The sequence below is a fragment of the Gymnoscopelus microlampas genome (assembly GCF_963454915.1).
Source record: "Gymnoscopelus microlampas genome assembly, chromosome: 10".
NCBI classification, from domain to species: domain Eukaryota; kingdom Metazoa; phylum Chordata; class Actinopteri; order Myctophiformes; family Myctophidae; genus Gymnoscopelus; species Gymnoscopelus microlampas.
Genome location: NC_139947.1, coordinates 49176889 through 49199178, shown reverse-complemented (window position 1 = coordinate 49199178; position 22290 = coordinate 49176889). Strand labels below are relative to the sequence as shown.

The 22290-nt window shown below is 43.4% G+C and overlaps 1 protein-coding gene across 1 annotated transcript; it reads left to right on the top strand.

The window, feature by feature from the left end:
• The first annotated feature begins 1495 nt into the window (after positions 1-1495).
• LOC311053854 (glutamine--tRNA ligase-like) lies at positions 1496-20756 on the top strand. Its single transcript, XM_084069588.1, has 23 exons — positions 1496-1608; positions 2934-3081; positions 6273-6385; positions 7228-7303; positions 7757-7821; positions 8043-8096; positions 8543-8606; positions 9252-9323; positions 9473-9558; positions 10574-10660; positions 10768-10867; positions 10982-11060; positions 11476-11715; positions 12734-12826; positions 13527-13664; positions 14782-14869; positions 15373-15519; positions 16208-16309; positions 16418-16510; positions 17656-17786; positions 18108-18174; positions 18700-18825; positions 19392-20756. The coding sequence occupies exons 1-23, from the start codon at positions 1498-1500 to the stop codon at positions 19440-19442; spliced, it is 2331 nt and encodes a 776-aa protein (XP_083925714.1). The 5' UTR covers positions 1496-1497; the 3' UTR covers positions 19443-20756.
• Positions 20757-22290: the final 1534 nt, after the last annotated feature.

Genomic DNA, 22290 nt, shown 5'->3' with positions numbered 1-22290 from the left:
GAAGTTGAATTGAGTTTTTTTTAAGGACAACAAAGACCTTACCACGGGTTTAAATTGTATTTGTTTTATTATTATTATTATTAGAATTTAAACTGGACAAGACTCAATGCTTTGTTGTTGTATCCGACCTTAAATACTCTTAATAATACTGCAAATGTATTTTTTTATCGTCATAACAATTATCGGTTAATATTACCTTAAATGCACACATTTAAACGTTGGATTCCGCAGTACCTGTGGAAAGCTTGCTTAGTGCTTACTATTTACTGTTTCCGGTTCGGAGCCCGCCTACTATATTCGGTAGTTTAACGTGCGTGTACTCGGGCCGTTTCCGTATCCGTTGTAGACCGGATGTGAAAACTGGACTGTAAATCATATCGCTCCACCAGCTCTGATCTGACGCAACATTGCACAGATTTTAGTAAACCCCTCCCTTTCTGATGTCAACACAAGCACCGATTGGCTCTCCAATAGCGTTAGTAGGCGGGAGTTGTAATAAACGCAACCCCTGATTGGTCGATCCACAGAAGCTGGCGTGTGATTGGATAATATATTATTTCACCGTGAATGGAGGAAGTAGTTCCCCAGTGCAGTGACGTCTGTGTTGCCATGTCTGCTTATTATAAGCGACTTTGGGCTTGTTTTTCTGTAAAGTTGCTTGTAAATATTGGTATTCAATTATTTAAAGAGTCTCAAATTGTATTCCAGACACTCAGGGGTTCCATAGACTACATACAAATAATAGACAAACACATACAATTAATTAAACAGTTAAAAGCCATAACGTTTCTGAAGTGGCTTGCTTACAATTTATTTTTTGTTATTATTATTTTAACCAGTGGACCACCACTGGCAGTGGTTATCAAATATTTTCAAAAATATTTCCCCAAAATGAATATGTATTTGTCCCCTAAACCAGTGGTTTTCAACCTTTTTCGCGTCAAGGACCCCCAAATTGACACATTTTAGCCCAGGCCAGGGACCCCCATTTGAAAAGATATGGCAGGGACTCAACCATTTTGATTTCTTGGGGGTCCCAGTCTACACTGTATCGTCATCATTAGTGTTCATTTAACTCTGAGAGTGTACAAATGGAACCAAATGGACCCGTATTTGTACACTCTCAGAGTTACAGACATAAGGGTCCATTTGGTTCCTAACTATTCATTTGGCTGGGGACCCCCTGGAACACCCTCAAGGACCACTGGTGGTCCCTGGACACACTGGTTGAGAACCCCTGCCCTAAACCCCCATCTGACACAGTTTATGTTTTGTGCCATGGACCGCCGTGTACCAGATTTGTGTTGTTAAAATGTTTCAGAAATATTTCGTATTTCATCTCAAGATTTTTTTTCAAAATAGCCCATGGTGTTGCTCATGTGGCCTCTTCTTTTGGGCTGGTTTTCATAGACCTGGTTGCTTGTTTCTCTCGCAAAATCTGGCAACACTGTCAGCGTGTTGCTTCCCCATTGAGCCGGTGTGTGTGTGGTAACAAACATGGCGGACACGTTGAGTCTCTTCATTTCCATCGGCCTCAGCGAACAGAAGGCCAAAGAAACTGTAAAGAATGAAGCTTTAAGCTCCACTCTGAAGGACGCCATTATCCAGGTATCATTTCAGACAATAATAAAAGTAATTTGGCTGAAGGAGGGTTTATTTACTGACTGACTGTGTGCCTGGTGTAAGTTACCATGATCCATCTGTTCCTCTCAACTTACTTCTTCTGATGCTTGTTCTCTATATGGGGTTATTATTATTATTATTATGATTATAATGTAACCACTTCACTCACTGAGTTATTATTATCCAGTGTTAGTAGTTATTATTAATATTATAATATAACTACTTCACTCACTGAGTTATTATCTAGTGTTAGTAGTTATTATTAATATTATACTATAACCACTGCACTCACTGAGAGTTATTATCTAGTTTTAGTAGATATTATTAATATTATAATATAACCACTTCACTGAGAGTCATTGTTGTCTTACTTGCCTGGGAAGTAAGACAACATACTGTAGGAAATAATATTGTAAAAAAAAAAAAATAGATGCCAGGAAGTCTAGTCTCTTGTACAAGCCATATAACATAATGTCATTAAACTGTCACTTTCAGCTTGACAGATCTTATGTATTACATCATACAGTAGAAGACCATGTTTCCTGTCTGTCACATCCTCCTGACAGTCCTGTCACTCTCAGTGGCTCCCCTAATGTTCCAGTGGCTCCCCTAATGTTCCAGTGGCTCCCCTAATGTTCCAGGGATGGGACGATACTCGTCATCATCGTTTATCGTGATGAAAAACCGCTAACAATAATCATATCGCAGAGATTCATTGTAATTCATTGTGAAATTTTCCTCCGTCATACACCATAGCAGTGGTCCTCAAACCTTTTCGCATCAAGGACCCCCAAATTGACACTTATTAGCCCGCGGACCCCCATTTGAAAAAGATATGCCAAGGACCCCCATAAGAGAAGACTTTTACGGCTCTCTAGGAGTGATTCTCAACCATTTTCATTTCAAGGACCCCCAGTTTGACATGCATTAGGCTACGGACCCCCATTTAATGGCATTTCTATCTCTGGGACCACAATTTATATTGTAAAATCAATGTTAAATTTAACTCTGAGAGTGTACAAATGGAACCAAATGGACCCGTTAGGGTCCATTTGGTTCCATTTGTATGCTCTTAGAGTTACAGACCCATATGGGTCCATTTGGTTCCTATCCATCATTTAGCTGGGGACCCCCTGGAACTCCCTCAAGGACCCCTGGGGGTCCCTGGACCCCACTTTGAGAACCAATGCACCATAGGATACATTTGCTTTTGTTGAGCTGCAAATTCGGTACCTCTTAAACTCTCTGTACTTGATAAAACTGACCTTCAAAACTTCAATGGTGTGACGTCACGTTCTCTTTCTATGCAGGCCCAGAATGTCCATGGTCCAGGGCTGGACAGAGCCATGGGTACGCTGTTGTACACCATGGCCTCTCGCCTCAAAGACAACAAGCGCCTGGCCTTCCTGTCAGAAAACATCGCCCGGCGCAAGATCACCACTGAGCTGCAACTGACAGGTAAGTCAAGTTTAGAGTTGATCTGATACCAATGCCAGTATCGGAAAAGCTGCCGATACTGGTTAAAATACTGGTATCGTCGTCGGCGAGTATGTCAGTCAGTCAGTATGTCAGTATGCCATTCCGATACCATGTAATGTATCACACTATTATATGGCATTTATAGTCATCAATTATTTAGTATTTTGAATGCTTCAGTTGATGTTGCACTGCTGTTTTATACTCTTACTGTACTATTTACATCAGGGGTCTTCAACAGGGGGTCCAGGACCCCTAAGGGGTCCTCAGAGCTACTATAGGGGGGCCGCCAAATCTTTGTGTATAGGATGTTTTTTTTACATTAACCACTTGAACCCTAGCATCCCTATTCTGAGGGGAACATTAGCCGAAAATAGCAGATCTACAAGCTCACAACGCCTCGCGCTGCGAGGCGTTGTAAGCTTGTAGATATGCTATTTTCGGCAAAGAGGTTTGGTGCAGGGTGGAAAAAGGAGCAAATCAAGTACTTAGTATTGAAGGTTTAAGTGGTTAAATGTCTGAAATGAACACAATTTACCGGAACATTGATGATAGTCAATGAAGCTATCTATGAAATCTATGAAAAAGTTTAATCTGCAACACAATTGTAAACAATGCAGTGGGGGTCTCTGGTTCATCTCTGTCTCAGCTAAGGGGTCCTTGCTCCTTGGCCTGAAAACGTTGAAGACCCCTGATTTACATTATTATTTTACTAACTTTTAGCTGCACTTTAACAATTATGAATGGGATTTCTGGGGTTCTCCGACATTTAAATTTCAAGGACCCTCATAACTCTGAGAGTGTGTTATTGCTTCCATTTGACACTCAGAGGTATAGACCTGTAAGGGTCCATTTGGAACCCCCTCAAGGAACCAAAAGAGTCTCTGACCCCACTTTGAGAGCCATGATTCTAGATTATTTTTAGCGGCGCTAGCCGCTCTATACTGCTCTATACCTGACTTTGTCCGTGTGCGTACGTCAACGTTCTGATTGGTCAGGTACGTCAACAAAGTGATTGGTCAAGCTTCACGTGACACGTGGCTATAAACACATTATAAACACATATCGATGACAAAATGTATCAAAGGCGCCGCTACCTTCACACAGGGTGTGATTTTTTAAATTACACACTGTTATTGGATTGGTTCTCGGTAACGATACCGATCGCAAGTTATGGGAATCGGTATCGGAAAGGAAAAAATTGTATCAGTACATCTCTAGTTTATTGTCCCAAAGGGGTTTCCCTGACCCGCATTGGAACAAAGCTACACCCCTGACAATAAACTAATGATTGGTTATAGTTGTAGTGACTAGTAAGTGAGATACATTTCAGCAACAAACTGTCAGCCGTCTTCAATACTACATTACATTCTTTTTTTTTTTAAATGAAACATCTACAGATGCATAGCTGGGACACATCATCAGTGATGGTCCTGAGGTCATTGGGTGTTTCGGGCCTTGCAACATCAGACACCCTCTCTCAGGCGGCCCAGCTGAGGTTCATGACGCCTCAGCTTGTGCCCCAGCAGCGTTTGACCACGGATCTGCCCTCTTAATCCAGAGCCACCTAGAGGCTTTCTCTGCTGCCTCTGTGTTGTTACGGATGGCCCTTCTCCTTCTCTCTCCTGTGATGCCAAGTGCAGTATAGGCCCTGCACAGCGACTGGCCGGCAAAGCCTCTGCACCCTACCTCCACAGGCAAGCACCTAGCCTTCCAGCCTTGTCTGTGGCAGTCGCTGACTAGGCTGTCGTACTTCTCCCTTTTCCGCTCAAAGGCCTCCTCCATTCGTTCTTCCCACGGCACAGTGAGCTCCAGCATGACAACGTTCTTTGTTGCCTCTGACACCAAAACGATGTCAGGTCTGAGGGTGGTCTTCACAACATGCTGGGGAAACTTGAGTTGACTGCCCAGGTCCACTGACAGCTGCCAGTCCTGTGCAGTGTTGAGAAGCCCTGGTGTTGCTTTCGATGTTGTTCTTGGCTTCTCCCCCGCTCTGATGAAGTTGATGGCTTTCTTCATGGGTTTTGACCGACAGCTGGCGATGCCACTACAGATGCTCTCTGCGATGGTCTTGAGCACCTGGTCATGACGCCATCGGTATCGGCCTTGCCCCAGAGCTTTAGGGCAGCAACTCATTATGTGCTCGAGGGTCCCCTTTCTCTGGCACAGGGGGCAATCTGGTGTATCGACCAAACCCCAGCAGTGCAGGTTGGATGGACTGGGAAGTACATCATAGACAGCCTGGACCAGGAACTTGATGCGGTGTGGCTCTGCCTGCCAGAGGTCAGTCCACGAGATCTTCCTCTCCGCTACTTGCTCCCATCTTGTCCAGGCGCCTTGCTGTCTCATTCCCACTGCCCTGCTGGATCTATCTATTCTAACATGTTCCTCTGGGAATAATCCATTTGGGTTTGCGGTAGTATTTCTCTGTTTATTGACCCTACCGTATCCTGTCCCAGACTAATTACAATAATTGGTAAACAAAAGTAACACGTTGCATCAGCATTCATCAGCATGCACACACACACACACACACACGCACACACACACACACACACACACACACACACACACACACACACACACACACACACACACACACACACACACACACACACACACACACACACACACACACACTCGCACATACACACACACGCACATACACACACACACACACAACCCACAGGGAACTGAACCTGTCAGAACCTTCCCTAAAACATCCGGGACAACCTTCTCCCTTCTGGCTCCCAAACTGTGGAACAAACTCCCCATTGCAGTTAGAACTGCAGACTCACTCCCAATCTTCCGCCGTAATCTGAAGACTCACGTGACCTCTTCAGCCCCTAGCACTTGCTGTAACACTAGCCCTAGCCTTGACGACCTTGTAGGCTTATGCAACGGTTATAATGTAATTTAGATAGCATGTTATGTAGACCTGGCATCCTATAGGTTGTATAGTTTCAATATACAGATTACAGTTTTTATATTCTGCTGTTAGACTGATGATAGGCTCTTGGTTTACCTATGATCCTAGATTACTATTTCTATGCATTTGGTGTATTATCTTGTGTTGTCCTTGCTTACTGTAAATGGCTCTGGATCAAGAGCGTTTGCTAAATGCCTACATTGTGAATTGTAATGCATTTCCACTTTTCTCTTTTTGTCTGCAGCTGCTTTGGAGTTTGTAAAGAACCACCACCCTCAGGACCCCATCAACCAGAGGGAGTTTGAGATGGCGTGTGGAGTGGGCGTGGTGATAACACCAGAACAGATAGAAAATGCGGTAAGTACTTGATCAATAATGTGTATTTTTGAACACTTGGTGCAGTGCCCACTCTGGGCGTGGCCATTCGGATAGGAGCGGGCTGGTTGTCTGGCTCCCGGTATTGCGGGGGGGGCTCAGCCTTAAACCACGGGTTAACAATGACATACATTAAAGGACGACTTCACCCATTTTCAACCTATCTTCAGTTGGGCCTCACTAGCGCTCATTATAAGACTGTAGAACTGCAGAAACCCGTCTACCAGTGACATCATCGATGGGAAATACAAGCTAATAGAAGGCTTTTTATTCCTGTAAAGTTAGCATGCTATACTAAAAGCCATTGTTCTCATTGACAAAAATGTATTACAAAAAATGTAAATCTTGTTTGAATTGACCAAACCCGCCAACCGATGATGTCACTGGTAGGCTGTCCACGGCCACCCTCTGAGACGCAGACCTAATAGACAAAAACATATTTTGATAAGCATTAGCGAAGGGCAAATATCTGAAGATACGTTGAAAATGGGTGAAGTGGTCTTTTAACTATTACAACATACATTAATACATGCAATACCTCCTGAGCCCTTGCTTTCACATTAAGGAGAGTGTCTCAAAACAAAACTGCACTAATGGGAAATGTTTATGGATATTATATTCCACACAAGGAGAGAAAATGAAAGCCTCTTTTTATTATCAAGAATCAAAATGAAACTACTGACACTGTCTGAGGTGATCAGAATGAAAGTAATAATACGAGCATCAACCCCAAACTTGTATAGATATGTAAAATTATTATTGTGCTAAACCCTAAAAGGGTCTAAAAACGTCCCTGTATAAGAAAAGGTGTCACTGTTTTTCAGGTGGAGACGGTGATAAAGAAACACAAGGATCAGCTGTTAAAGGAGAGGTACCGCTACAACATGGGCCTGCTCATGGGTATGACCTATGACCTCTCATTCATGTACATATCGTCACTGTCGAGTGGAAACCTTGTTCAAGTCCAAAACCATTACTTTTCAGTGTGTTCCAATGGATCCAGTGTAGTTAGTATTATTTAGTCACAAAATCTACTTTTCATAGGTTAAATTTTTATAAAACCCACAGACAAACTGAACCACTTTTACTTAAAACTAAATTCAAAAATAGCTGCTAACAACGTGTCGCGTCATGAGCGTGTTTGCAAATCTGCTATTTTTAAATTTTGTGTGACACTGATGGTATGACGAAATAGGACATTAATTTGAAGTTGAAATATGGAGATGCAAGGTTTCTGCCCGACGTCAACGATATACAGTGTGTCTATGGACGATCTATCTATCCATTATGCTGAACATGCTGTTGAACCTTGACATAAATGCAGTGTCTCATTAGTGTTTGTGTTCCTTAAAGGAGAGGCACGCGCCGGACTCAAATGGGCCGACGGGAAGATCATCAAGAATGAAGTGGACATGCAGGTGAGGTTTTACAGAGGGAAGTTTGTCATTAGCATGCCAACGACTTAGCTTAATCTTATCATTCCGTGTGTGTAATTATCAGTGGGTATGGCTGTCCATTTACAACAGCGTGGCTCGCCCAAAAGAACTGATCTTCAAGATAACGTGTCACAAGATCAGTTCTGCCCTGTAATGAATGAATGAATGAATGAATGAAGCTTAATTTGTTGTTTGCCTCACAGGTGTTGCACCTCCTGGGCCCCAAGACAGAGGCTGACCTTGAGAAGAAACCCAAGGTAGATCATTGATTTATTTATATTATTGTATATTAGTTGTTTTTGCTTTATGAAGTTAACCACTTAAACCCTACTGTATATGCTTGAATGACCAGGGTCCCCATATGGTATTTGCCACCCAACCCCCCCCCCCCCCCCCCCACCCAATCGCTTTGCCGAAAATAGGCGATCAACAAACGTGTTGCAAGCTTATAGATCGGCTTTCACTGAATTTTAGGCTGTCTCTTATCTGGTCAACGTCCAGCCTGCCCCAAATTGATTTAACCACATGAACCATAGCACTCTTATTCTGGGGCTGAACTATTTATGTGAAAATAGCTGACCTACAAGCTTACAACGCATTGTGAACTTGGTGGAAAGGGACAAAATAAGTGGGTCTAGTATTTTTTAGCAATTTTAAGAATGAAGTGGTAGAGTAAAGGTAATATGTGATGTTCTTGATGTAGGTTCAGAAAACCAAAGCCCCTGAGACTGATGTGAAGATGAAGAAAGAGGAGGAGGCAGTGAATGGTAAGGATCTGTGGGGCACAAAGATGACTAAACATTCAGCTTTCTCATTTCGTCTCTGTCGGGTGGAAGATGGTGGGTGTCCAAAACTGTTACTTTTCAGCATTGAAAAGTAGCAGATCTGCTACTTTTGATGCTTTTGTGTGACACTGTAGTATGAAAAACACAAAAAGTTAGAATACGAAGATAATAAGGTGGGGTTGGCTAAAGGGCCTACTCTGTGTGGAGTTTGCATGTTCTCCCCGTGTCTCTCAGGGTAGTTAATACTCTCACAAACATGTAGTAATCCTGGTCGCTATACCGCCTCCCCCATGACAGCCGGGGCGCCTGATGGAGGGGAAGGGAACTGGTTGGAATAACGTGTTCCTTCCACGCGCTACGTCCAACCAGGGAAACTCCCCCCTGTCAGGTGACAAGAAGCTCAGTTGGCTCTCATGCATTGAAGGAGGCATGAGCTCGGCCCTGGCCTCCCTAGGCTAGTGAGGGGAGTGTAGCGCCCAGGATCACTTAGAAAATTGGTACCGGTTGAAAAATAAGGGTTACAAAATCGCGGGATAAAAAAAATGATATAAAAAAAAGAATATGGAGATAAGAGGTTTCTGCCTGACAGCAACGATTTACAAAAGGTGTGTAAATCCCTGTGTTCAGGTGAGGTGAAGACCGAAGCGAAGTCTCTGATGGAGCAGCTAAGAGGAGAGGCGCTGAAGTTCCATAAACCAGGTGAGATAAAAAAAACTAAACTAAACTCTTTGATCAGTTATTGTGCTATTGGCATCTCCATGTTCCTCTGCTCTTCATACACAGATGTACATGTTGTAAAGGAAATGCTCTTGTGTGCTAACATTTGGGATCATGCTTTATCTTGTTAGGAGAGAACTATAAAACCGAGGGCTACGTGGTGACACCCAACACCATGGACTTGCTGAAAAAGCACATGGAGATCACAGGCGGACAGGTAGAAAACACGAACAGCCTTGCATGATTTAGACCAGTGGTTCTCAAACTTTTTCATGTCAAGGACCCCCAAAATTATATGTATTTGGCCGCGGACCTCTATCTAAATTTTTTTGTTCCAGGAACCCCCAGGAGCAAAGATTTTAGTTACCAATGTTAGCTTAAAAAAATATCTATTCAAAGGTTTGCACAAATTTTAACTATTTAAAAAAAAAATAGCAGATCTACAAGCTCATAGCGCGGCACTCGGTGCCGCGCTATGAGCTTGTAGATCTGCTATTTTTGAATAGCCAAAGTGTAAAAGGTTAAACTTATTGTGATGCTATATTAACACATTTTGCTGGGGACCTCCTGGAACCACCCCAAGGACCCCTGGGGGTCCCCGGACCCCACTTTGAGAACCAATGATTTAGACACTTAAACCCAGGGGTATACTGCCCAGTGGAGCGAAGTGGAGGTCGTTTACGCACCGTGCTTACAAAAGCTGCTGACGCTGAGTGTCACAGCGTGAATTAACTGGAATGACCGACCTGGTTGGATGCATATCAATGGTCCATTGTGTCACCTGCCAAGTAAGCCTACTGTAGGTGTCAGATGTTCTGTCTGAAGCAGTCAAAAGAAGTTGGATAACAGTGGCTGATGGATTTATGAACTAATTCAATTACAGAGGTGACGTTTGCAAGGTAAATGCATATGACAGCACTAAAGTGTCCCCATTGATATACAGTATATTGTGTGTTACTAAATAGGCCTACATATTAAAGAGGTTATTTCAATCGCGATCGCTCATGTGTGCGTGACTTAGCGCTCCACTAGCTAAAAAAATCCACAGTATACCCTTACAAGCTCACGTTGTGAGCTTGTAGATCTACTATTTACGCCCGCCCCCCAGAATATGGACGCTAGGGTTCACGTGGTTAAAACGATCACAGTGACAGTGAAGTTCTTGTCTAGTGCTTGTCTGTTCAATTGACCAAGTTTTAATTTCAGTCTCTATTTTGTTGAATTCCTTCTAGATCCGCACCCGCTTCCCACCAGAGCCCAACGGTATCCTGCACATCGGACACGCCAAAGCTATCAACTTCAATTTTGGTTATGCTAAGGTATGGTGATATGTTTTACCTCATTTCACAGTGCCAAATAAGATCTTATCCCATGTTCTCTGTCTCACTTGTGCCCTCTTTTTTATGATGTCTGTCTCTCCCCGCAGGCCAACAACGGTATTTGTTTCCTGAGGTATGATGACACCAACCCAGAGAAAGAGGAGGAGAAGTATTTCACAGCCATCAAGGACATGGTGGGGTGGCTGGGTGAGTTGTAATAATAATATTAAAAATAATGTCAGCGATGTAGTCTCTGTGAGGTGTATGAGGACAGCCTGTCCAGTGTCCACGGTGTGATTCCTGCTGCTTTGTGTCACACAGGCTATGAACCCCATGCTATCACCCACGCATCTGACAACTTCCAGCAGCTCTATGACCTGGCTGTGGATCTCATTCGCAGGTAAGCAGAGCGAATGGGCGAGGGTTCTTCTTCTAATGTGGGTGGGATGGGTTAACATTTTTGACTAATAGTCAATCAAACTTAAAGGACAACTTTGTTTTTTTTACATCAAGGGTTATTTTATTCGTTTGTAATGATAATAATTAAAAGATGAGTGTTAACAAAAATCATGTATTGCTTTCTATTGTTATTTTTTGTGAATGGGCATTCTGTCCATTGGTAAATAGTCAGGAACGCAGCCTCCGATTAACGTGAAACTTTGTACGCACATCCCCACTAGGCCAAGGAAGAAATGCCACCCTATTTCCCAAATCAGCCTCATGGTGGCGCTGTAACAGGCAGATTCACGTTTTAGCCTATACTAAATGTAATGTTCAGTACTTCAGTTAGTTTTTGCTTGTGTCTCCGTCTCCAGGGGCCACGCCTACGTGTGCCACCAGAGGGGGGAGGAGCTGAAGGGCCACAACGTGCCCCCGTCCCCCTGGAGGGAGCGTCCCGCGGAGGAGTCCCTGGTGCTGTTCGACAGGATGAAGAGGGGCGTGTTCGCCGAGGGAGAGGTCACGCTCCGGATGAAGCTGGTCATGGAGGACGGCAAGATGGACCCCGTGGCGTACCGCATCAAATACACCGCACACCACCGCACCGGGGATGAATGGTACAACATTTTTCAAACATTCATTTCCCCCATGGACCGCCTGTAATTATGCCACGGACCACTGGTATGTCGTCTCTGTCAGGTGGAAACAGCTGTTACTTTTCAGTATTCCAATTCAAAAGTAGCAGATCTACAAGCTCGAAACGCGACGCTTCGCGCTGCGTTTCGAGCTTGTGGATCTGCTAATTTTGATGCTTTTGTGTGACGCTGTAGTATGATCAAGTTAGGGGGCAAGGTGGCACAGTAGCGCTGTCGGTAGCGCTGTCGTCTCACAGCTAGAAGGTCCTGGGTTTGATTCCCGCAGGGGACGCTGGGGGCGTGTCTTCTCCTCCGCGTCACCAGCGCCCATACCCTAGGTGGGGTTGGCGAAAGGGCCTACTCTGTGTGGAGTTTGCATGTTCTCCCCGTGTCTCCTAGGGTAGTTAATACCCTCACAAAAACATGTAGTACTCCTGGTCACTATACTTCCTCCCCCTGGTCAGCCGGGGCGCCTGATGGAGGGGAAGGGAACTGGTTGGAATAACGTGTTCCTTCCACGTGCTACGCCCTACCGGGGAAACTCCCCCCTGTCAGGTGACAAGAAGGTCAGTTGGCTCTCATGCATTGAAGGAGGCATGAGCTCGGCCCTGGCCTCCCTAGGCTGGTGGGGGGAGTGTAGCGCCCAGGATCACTTAGCAAAGGGTTACAAAATCGAGGGATAAAAATGACAAAGAAAAAAAAAAGTAGGGCGTTAATTTACGAAAAACACAAAAAGTTGAAATATGGAGATAAGAGGTTTCTGCCCCGATATTCAACACACAGATTTACTCATACTGTATGTGAGTAACGGTAACGGGTACATAACAGGAGTGAATCGAGTGAGCAAACACAAAAGGCATGTGTTGTGGCACAGATGCATGTATATTTTATCTGTATACATGTACTCATTCATATACAGTATATACTGTAGTGTAGCTCTTTATAATTATCGATCTGTTGTATGTAAAATATCTTCATTTGAATCCTCTGTCCCACCTAGGTGCATCTACCCGACCTACGACTACACTCACTGCCTGTGTGACTCCATTGAGAACATCACACACTCACTGTGCACCAAAGAGTTCCAGGCCAGGTACACACTGTCACTAAGCACTACTTATTTATACTGTCAAATCATCACTGTTAATGTATACATATAAGTAACTCTGAGAGGCTACACGAGTATTTGTACTCTCTCAGATAGGGCTGGGTGATATGTCACAAATCAAATATCACTGTATATTTTTCCAAATACCTTGATATTGTGACGATAATATCATATGTGACCAATAATATCACATTTCTTTTTAACATTTCGAAAATGTTCAGAATTAAGCCGGACGGCTAGGGTAGCGGTCTGGGCACCTAGGCTGCTGATGCAGCCTGACAGCATGTCGTGGGTTCGAATCCCGATCCCGACGACCTTTGCTACGTGTCACTCCCCATCTCTCTCTCTCCCCATTTCCTAAAAAAAACATGGTGTGTTGGGAGCTAGTAGATAGGCTATTACAACTATATAATAAGGCACAATCAGAATCATTTTTATTATCATGCCACAGGTTTACAGGGGAAAGAAGTGGGTGAAATTATTATTTTTGTAGTGTTTAAATCCAGGAAAAGACAACACTTATGTCAAAAAATCCCAGACGATATTGATATAATATCGATATAATTGCCCAGCCCTGCTCTCAGAGTTAAATGGACGGGTGCTTTATGTCGTTGAATGCGTACGTACGTAGTCGGTCGTTGATGTTGGTTGTTCTTGTTTCTTTGTGCTCGGCGGTGTTCTGCAGGCGGTCGTCATACTTCTGGCTGTGCAACGCCCTGGATGTGTACTGCCCTGTGCAGTGGGAGTATGGCCGCCTGAACCTCACCTACACAGTCGTATCCAAGAGGAAAATCATCAAGTTGGTGGAGACCGGAGTCGTCAGGTAAACCCAAATCAAGTCGGTCAAATCGATGCCATGTAAAAATATATATATACTTCAATTAATTGAAGAGTAAAAACGCTCTATATATATAACTGGATTAACCAACCACATATTTATCCTGTATTGAATTTGGCTTGGTGTCCAGATTTAGTGTGCAGTGGTTGTTATCACAAGTTCTTAACCAATTAAATCCTATAATTGGTTGACCGCATTCCCAAGGGCTCTATACTAGGCACCCTCCTGTTTTCACTCTACACTAAATATCTTCGGCAAAATCTTCGCAGATCTACAAGCTCACATCGCATTGCGATTCGATGTGAGCGTGTAGATCGCCTATTTCAGCCGAATGTTCACCCCCAGAATAGGAATGCTATTACATGGATTAAAGTTCTCAGTCACCATGACTGATTTCAGTCATTTGGAGTCCATAGAAGCCAGCATGTTTTCTAGGGAAGCATGTTGCGCAGCGAAAATAGCCGATCTACAAGCTTGTAGAATAGGCTATTTTCGATTATTATTTTGAAAGATTAGAGCATTTGAAGTGGTCAAACTAGCAATATGTTCAGAAGCATATTCCATAAAACCCTAATATCTCGGATATTTCATAAAAGCAAAGGCTAAAAAGCCTGTCTGTGATTTTTTTCAAGGCAGAAACAATATTACTGAAAACCTAATTTTACATATTGTGTTCATTGTTTAGGAAACAGCGCTACTGTGGGGAGGGCTCCTTTCACACTGTTTCACAAATGTTATAATAGGACTTGGCCATACACATTTTTTTCAGTCGTGAGATTTTATTTTGCTTTAATCCATGCTATTATAACCAGTGTTGATTTTCAGACCACCTGAGCACCTGAGCGCAACCAAGCATAAAATGACTTGTCTTTTAATTCTACTGGATCTCTTCTCCACTAGTCCCTCACTAACATTTAGTCTATTTTTTTTACAAAATTGTTCATATATTTAGTCTAGTTTTAGTCATCGTAGCTTAGTTTTTATTTTGTTTTCGTCAGTGAAAAAAGGCAGTCGACTAACATTTTTCGTCATAGTTTTAGTCGACGAAATCAACACTGATTATAACTTATCTTTTTTTCTTACTGTCTTTTATTTATTCCAGAGACTGGGATGATCCTCGTCTCTTCACGTTGACGGCACTCAGGAGGAGGGGCTTTCCAGCTAAGGCTATCAACAACTTCTGTGCACGGGTAGGTAGCATGGAGGGAGGGTAGGCACAAACTTATCCCCCTTATGCTGCCTACTAGGCAGCATAAGGGGGATAAGTTTGTAACTACTTTTATTCCAAAAACACGCTGCCTTTCATTGATCAGGGAAGTTTTTGTTACATTTAAGTCACCTTAGCGTGAGAGCCAAGTAGGGAGGCTGTGGGTATCATTTTTACAGTCTTTGGTGTGGCTCGTCAGGTATTGAACCCCGACCTCCCAGTCTCAAGGCAGACATTCTAAACACTAAGCCACTGAGCACGTAGTTAAGTTTAAGCATAGGTTTAATTAAGTTCAATTAAGATAAGGCAATATTAGTGGCGTGAAGTTTAGGCATGGATTTAATTGAGTTCAGTGAAAGCGATCCGTTATTTTAATCGATCTACTATATATGCAAGAATAATAGAATATAATTACATTTAATATAATGCAACAGGTTGTGGGTATAGTAGAGCAACAGTAATCAACTTTCCATGTGATTTTGGCAGGTGGGAGTGACGGTTGCACAGGTGACAATGGAGCCACACCTACTGGAGGCCATTGTGAGAGATGATCTGAATGACTCGGCGCCTCGAGCCATGGCCGTCCTCGAACCCCTCAAAGTCACCATAACCAACCTTCCTGCAAACACAAAGGTTTGTTCACACAGTACACACACTCGCCCTACGGCAGGGGTCTTCAACGTTTTCCAGCCCAAGGACCCCTTAGCCGAGAGAGGGACAACATGTAATGTTATACAACATTACATGTTGTATAAAACTGTGTTGCAGATTAAACCTTTTCATAGATTTCATAGATAGTTGGATTCAGGCTAATGTGTATTTTCAGATAGTTAACCTTTTAAACCATCAATATTTAGTCAACTTGACCGTTGGCCCTGTACTGGGTCTGCTCTTTTTCCCCTCTACACTAACTCTCCGAAAATAGTAGATCTGCTATTTTCGGCTATTGTTCCCCATCAGACAAAGATTGGGCGGACCCCCTGTAGTAACTCTGAGGATCCCCTAGGGGTCCCGGACCCCATGTTGAATGCCCTACTCCGGCATGCGCCAAGAGATAGAGAACTTTGTAGCCACACAGCGTCCCTATTCTGGGGCAAACATTCGAGGAAATAGCCGATCTGCAACTTCTCACAAGCTTGTAGATCGGCTATTTTCCGTGAAGTTATTTAGTGAAGAGCAGTGGTTACTTTACTGGATCAGGGCCCACTTATAGAGCCCTGGCCCCTGGGGGCCAACCATCGTTTTAGTGGTTTAAAAGCCATACTGTTTTTACGTGACACTGACGCACTGACCCAGCCTTCATTTCCTCTCCTATGTCCAGTCGGAGGTCAGCGTTCCAGACTTTCCTGCCAACGAGGCGAAGGGCAGCCATGTGGTTCCATTCACACGCATCCTCTTCATCGAACAGAGCGACTTCAGAGAGGTCAGAGACGCTGAATATCTACACCATATTATTTGTAAGAAACAAAATGGATTAGTAGAACTTAACAGATTGTGCGGCGGTGTCATTTTGTACATCTTCCTTTTCTAGGTGACGGAAAAGGGCTATAAGAGACTGACTCCAGAACAGCCAGTAGGCCTGAGGCATGCTGGGTATGTCATCTCTGTGCAGAAGGTCATCAAGGTAAGAGTCCTGGTGTTTCAGTCCCGTTGCTCTCATGGTGTGACAAAATACAAAACACAAATGTTCCCATTAATTATTTATGGAAGCAGGCTGCGGCCGTGTGCAGAGGATTGTGGGATTGAGGGCGAAGCTGCACAGGTTGGGAAACTACTGTAATTAACAATTTACAATCTATCCAACAAGGTAAACGCATACATTAAATTCAGTGTAGAGACAGTGTAGTGCCTCAGTAAACTAGGATCACAGGTGCACCAAGAACCATCAGTCTAAACAATATACTATAATAATCTGTACATTGAAACTATTGTAGGATACCACTTAAACAATGAACATAATGAACAGACAGTATATTGGCCATCCTGGTCGGGGAGAACAGACACAGCAGCTGGGTGGATTTCTGTACATTCTCCCCCCACTACATCAGAAATGCTCTTGTCTTGTTTTTGTTGCCGTTTGTCTCCGCCAGGCCGGTTTGCACCCTGTCCGTCCGTGTGTCCGTCCGTCCATGTCAGTCCGTGAACAGCTAATCTCCGGCACCGTTGGCCCGATCGACGTGAAACTGTGCTCACACACTCCCTGGAACCTCTGCCCCAATTGTTTCACATGGCCTGTTAAAGCGCCACCAAGAGACCGATTTATGCTCATTTTCTTTTTTATATTACTCCTATAGATTTTGTCCAAACATCACGCGTCAGTACACGGTATCTCTATAGTCATGTGATCAAGACGGATCTGTCCGATCTTTCATATTCCATCCTGATTGGCTAAGATTGGCTTCCAAAGTTTGCAGGAGTGGTCCGTTTTGAACAAAAGGCCTCAAATCATGAGCACAGCGCACGATTGCCGTGAAACTTTGCGCTGTCTGCAACAACAACTGTTGCAGTCAGTGTGAATGAGGGGAGCAGAGCGGAGCACGGTTACTGCGGGGGGCGGGCCGTCTCCCCATTCGTGTCGCCATTGGCTTAAAGGAGTGAAGGACAGCCAGGACAGCCAATGACACTTAGGTGTCACTTAGGTGTCGGACTATGTCCCAGCTTGTCTGTAGACCCGGCGCTCTTCGAGCACCTGGTAATAATTCCACTTCTACACTTGTGATGTGACTGTAAAGTTGATTCTGATGTGTTTCCTTCCACTCTGCGTCTCAGGATCCTCAGGGAAGAGTAGTGGAACTGGAGGTGAAGTGTTGTAGTTCTACTGATGCAGCAGAGAAACCCAAGGCCTTCATTCACTGGGTCAGCCAGCCACTGAAGTGTGAAGTGCGCCTCTACGAAAGACTGTAAGTTACACTTCAACGCTGTGAGCTTGTACATCTGCTATTTTTGGCCAATCGATTTTTGTAGAGTGAAATAAGAGCATACCAAATGCACTCTTTGTTTTTTCAAGTATAGAGGGGTTTCAGTGGTATTGAATTTGCAGCTCAACTAAAGCTAATTCATCCTAGTGTGTGACGGAGGACAATTTCACGCTAAATTAAAATCTTTGCAATACGATCATTGTGATAATAACGATTATCGTCCCCTCCCTAGATTGACAACAAACAGCTCAGTAATCAGTCTACATGTCTTATCAAACCAAACATCTCATACTGTGCTTGCAGATTCTTGCACAAAAATCCAGAGGATCCCTCAGAGGTGCCCATGGGCTTCCTAACTGACATCAACCCTGTAAGTGCCTCTGTGTGCTGTTGACCTAGACCAGTGGTTCTCAAACTTTTTCATGTCAAGGACCCCCAAATTGACACTTATTCGCCCGCGGACCCCCATTTGAAAAGATAAGACAGGGACCCCCATAAGAGAAGATTTTTACGGCTCTTACAGTGATTCTCAACCATTTTAATTTCAAGGACCCCCCAGTTTGACATGCATTAGGGCTACAGACCCCCATTTAATGGCATTTCTATCTCTGGGACCCCAATTCATATTGTAAAATCAATGTTAATTTAACTCTGAGAGTGTACAAATGGAACCAAATGGACCCATTAGGGTCCATTTAGTTCCATTTGTACACTCTCAGAGTTACAGACCCAGGGTCCATTTAGTTCCTATCCATCATTTAGCTGGGGACCCCCTGAAACCCCCTCAAGTACCCCTGAGAACCAATGACCTAGACCTATAGGAAAGAAGAGCATCTTTCTGTACACAAAAACCCACTAGTTATTCAACAAGTGTGTTCTTTCTGTCACGTTATAGAATTCGCTGCAGGTTATCAACAGTGCCTTTGTGGACGTCTCGGTTAAGAGAGCCACGGTCCACGACAAATTCCAGTTCGAGAGGGTGGGATACTTCTCCATGGACCCTGACAGCACAGCAGACAAGGTACAGACGGTACCATGAAAGTTCATCACAGCATTCAATCCCAATTATCACATGAAAGTTTGAAAAAGTCGTACGCTTTGGAAAACGGTTGTTACAGTATGTAAAGTAAAGATGATTTGCAATCGGTTGACTAAATCAGGGGGTCTTCAACGTTTTCAGGCCAAGGACCCCCTAGCTGAGAGAGAGATAAAGCAGGGACCCCCTATATAAAATTGTGTTTCAGATTAAACTTTTTTTTTACTTGGTCTGCTCTGTTTTCCCTCTACACCTATATCTCTTTTCCAAAAATAGCTGATCTACATGCTCACAACGCCTCGCAGCGCGAGGCATTGTGAGCTTGTAGATCAGCTATTTTTGGAGAAGGGATACTAGGGTTCAAGTGGTTCATGTACAAAAAGAAAATCATATCACACAAAGATTTTGCGGACCCCCTTTAGTAGCTCTAAGGACCCCCTTGGGCGTCCCGGACCCCCTGTTAAAGACCCCCTGGACTAAATATTACAAAACCCACCAGTATGGTCCTTCCTTGTGCTGTGGCTAACGGGAAACCTCTCCTTTCACTGCAGCTCGTGTTCAACCGAACAGTCACCCTCAAAGAGGACCCTGGGAAGATGTGAACGTTCACGCTGCAACTTCAACGTTCCACGAATGATGAGCCCACAGAAACATTTTCAATGTCTGCTTGCTTTGTATCCGTCAGTGTGGAACGACAGCAAAGAGCTGAGTCTACTCGGGCTGAGATTAGATCAAACCAAATTGGATGAGACATTGTCCCCTATTCATATGCAATAACACCATCAATTCAAAAAGTAAAATAAAAAAAATCAAAAAAAACAAATAGAGATGGGGAAACGTCTACTCTTTTCACTGAAGGTTATGCTACTGGTGAAGAGCAACATAAGCAAATAACTGCAATATCAGTTTGATCAATCCCAATCTGATCAGAGGATTTTAAATGGCCACATGAAACCTTTCTATAGCGTCGCTGTCAGATGGAAACCTTGTATGTCCAAAACTGTTACTTTTCAGGAAATGGGAAAAAAAAATAACATGGTGCTCCTCTGGATTCAATGTAGTTATTATCTAGTCACAAGCGCTTGTTAATACCTTTCATTGGTTCAATATTAATAAAACCCGCAGGGACTTTCAGATCACTTTTTCCAAAATAGCAGCTCTACAAGCTCACAACACGTCACCATGTGGTGAGTTGTGAGCTTGTAGATTGGCTTTCACTACTTTTGCGTGACAATCTTTTACGACCGGAGTAGGACATTACTTTATGAAAAAAACGTGTAAAAGATTAAATATGGAGATACAAGGTTTCTGCCCGACAACAACGATTAGCCCTGTTTGTGACTTCCCCCTCCGCTATAGCACCGGGATGAGAGCATAAAAATTATTAAAATCTCCAATTCCGACATTTTTCTGAACATCGTAAACAAAATATAAAGGTAGTCCAGGAGTCTGTAGTTTTTCCGGAAAGGAATATTTAATCGATGGGTTGAAACAAACATTTTAATTATCTTTTCGTAGCATGTGACAAATTTAACCATGGAGGAGTGCTCTTGCAGGCATGTGAGCTCATCCCGGAGGTGTAGCGAAGGGTGAAGTCACAGATGGGGCTATAATAAAGCAACGATATGCTCTTATGATGTTTTGTCAGTTTTGTTGAATGTATGCAGAAAATCTGTAGTCATAGTTAAACAAAAGCCTTACATCGGTTAATTTTATAGTGGTCCATTTTTTGTTTTGTCCTAAGCTGATGCTGCACAGTACAGATGCTTGAAAATGTAATTTTTTGGTTTTCTTACTGAAGTGGATCTGTGTCATCTCCTTGCCACCATGTTTTGTAGCCTCAGAGAGGTGGTGGTGGCCGGAGTGTCATTTTGACAAGGAAACCAATGAATAAATGATATTTAACAAAGATGAAACATGTATTTGTCTCAATAATTAGGGAGTCCTGAATGCTGTAGTGTAGAACACAAAGTTTTATTTAGTTTCAAGTTAAAGGTAGGGTAAGTGATTTTCTTTGATTAAAATAATTGTTAAATAGCTCTATATTCTGATAGTACCCATTGCTATAGAGTGTTTGTTCAGTAACAAAAGTCTCCATGTCTCTCCAGCTCTTTATTAAACAGAAAATGCATTTTCAGTTTGGGATACCAATTGTATCCAATCAGGATAGAGAACTCAGTCAGGATAGAGATTACATAAGTGAAATTGGAAGTGATGACACCAAGAAATGAGCAGACAAAATTGGAACTGGAACACTATAAAAGATAAGCTGATAAATGGGTGCTCTTTCCTGATTGGCTGAAATGTTGTCACCTACCTGAAAATGAATTTTCTGTTTATTAAAGAGGGCATGTGAGCGGGGAGTGAGTTCCACAGTGAGGGGACGGCCACCGAGAAGGCCCTGTCACCCCAGGTTCGCTTATTTGTCCTGGGGATGTCCAGGATGGTTGGTATCACCCGACCTGAATTCAGAGGGAGCGGGAGGGGGCATGGCGCGTTGGATGAGTTCAGACTGATAGCGGGGGCCCTGGGGATGGACTGGTTTCAATCCTCCATTAAGGACAGCAGCTTCTCAGTCAACATTGGTAGCTTCTCCTCTCCCCCCGCCCGTCTCTCCTGCGGGGTGCCTCAAGGATCCATTCTAGGCCCCATCCTGTTCTCTCCTTATTATGCTCCCCCTTGGTGAAAATTCGCCTTGGGGGCTTGTAGATCTTTTCTTTATACATTTTAGACATGATAACTTGTGAAACAGGACATTCTGCTTCTGATTGTAACTTCAAACTCCATTTTAACCGTGGTTCTGGTGACTGATATTGGCTTTCTTTTTTTTTAATCAAGCAACTTTAAAACTGTCTGGGGTGCTCACAAAAGCCTGAGTAGATGAAAATGACCCCAAACATGTTTGAAAGTGAAATATTCCTTTAAGTCAGGGGTCTTGAACAGGGGGTCCGTGACCCCTAGGGGGTCCTCATAGCTACTATAGGGGGTCCACCAAATCTTTGTGTGATATGATTCTTTTTTTAACCACTTGAACCCTAGAATTCCTTTTCTGAGGGGAACATTAGGCGAAAATAGTAGATCTACAAGCTCTCAACGCCTCGCGCTGCGAGGCGTTGAGAGCTTGTAGATCGGCTATTTTTTGGCAAGGTGTAGAGGGAAAGAAGAGCAGACTAAGTAAAAAATAAAACTTTAATCTGAAACACAATTTTATACAATATAGAGTAGGGGGTCCCTGCTTCATCTCTCTCTCTCTGATAGGGGGTCCTTGGCCTGAAAACGTTGAAGACCCCTGCTGTAGGGGAGATTCAGCTTGTAGAATAATGCAAATCTGTTGTGATATCATATATATATCAACGATAATGACAAATAACATCATAACTATATTTGTAGTCAGAATGCCGCAAGTGATAGTTCCCTCTCTTAGCCACTATGCGGCAGTAGAAGCCTTTA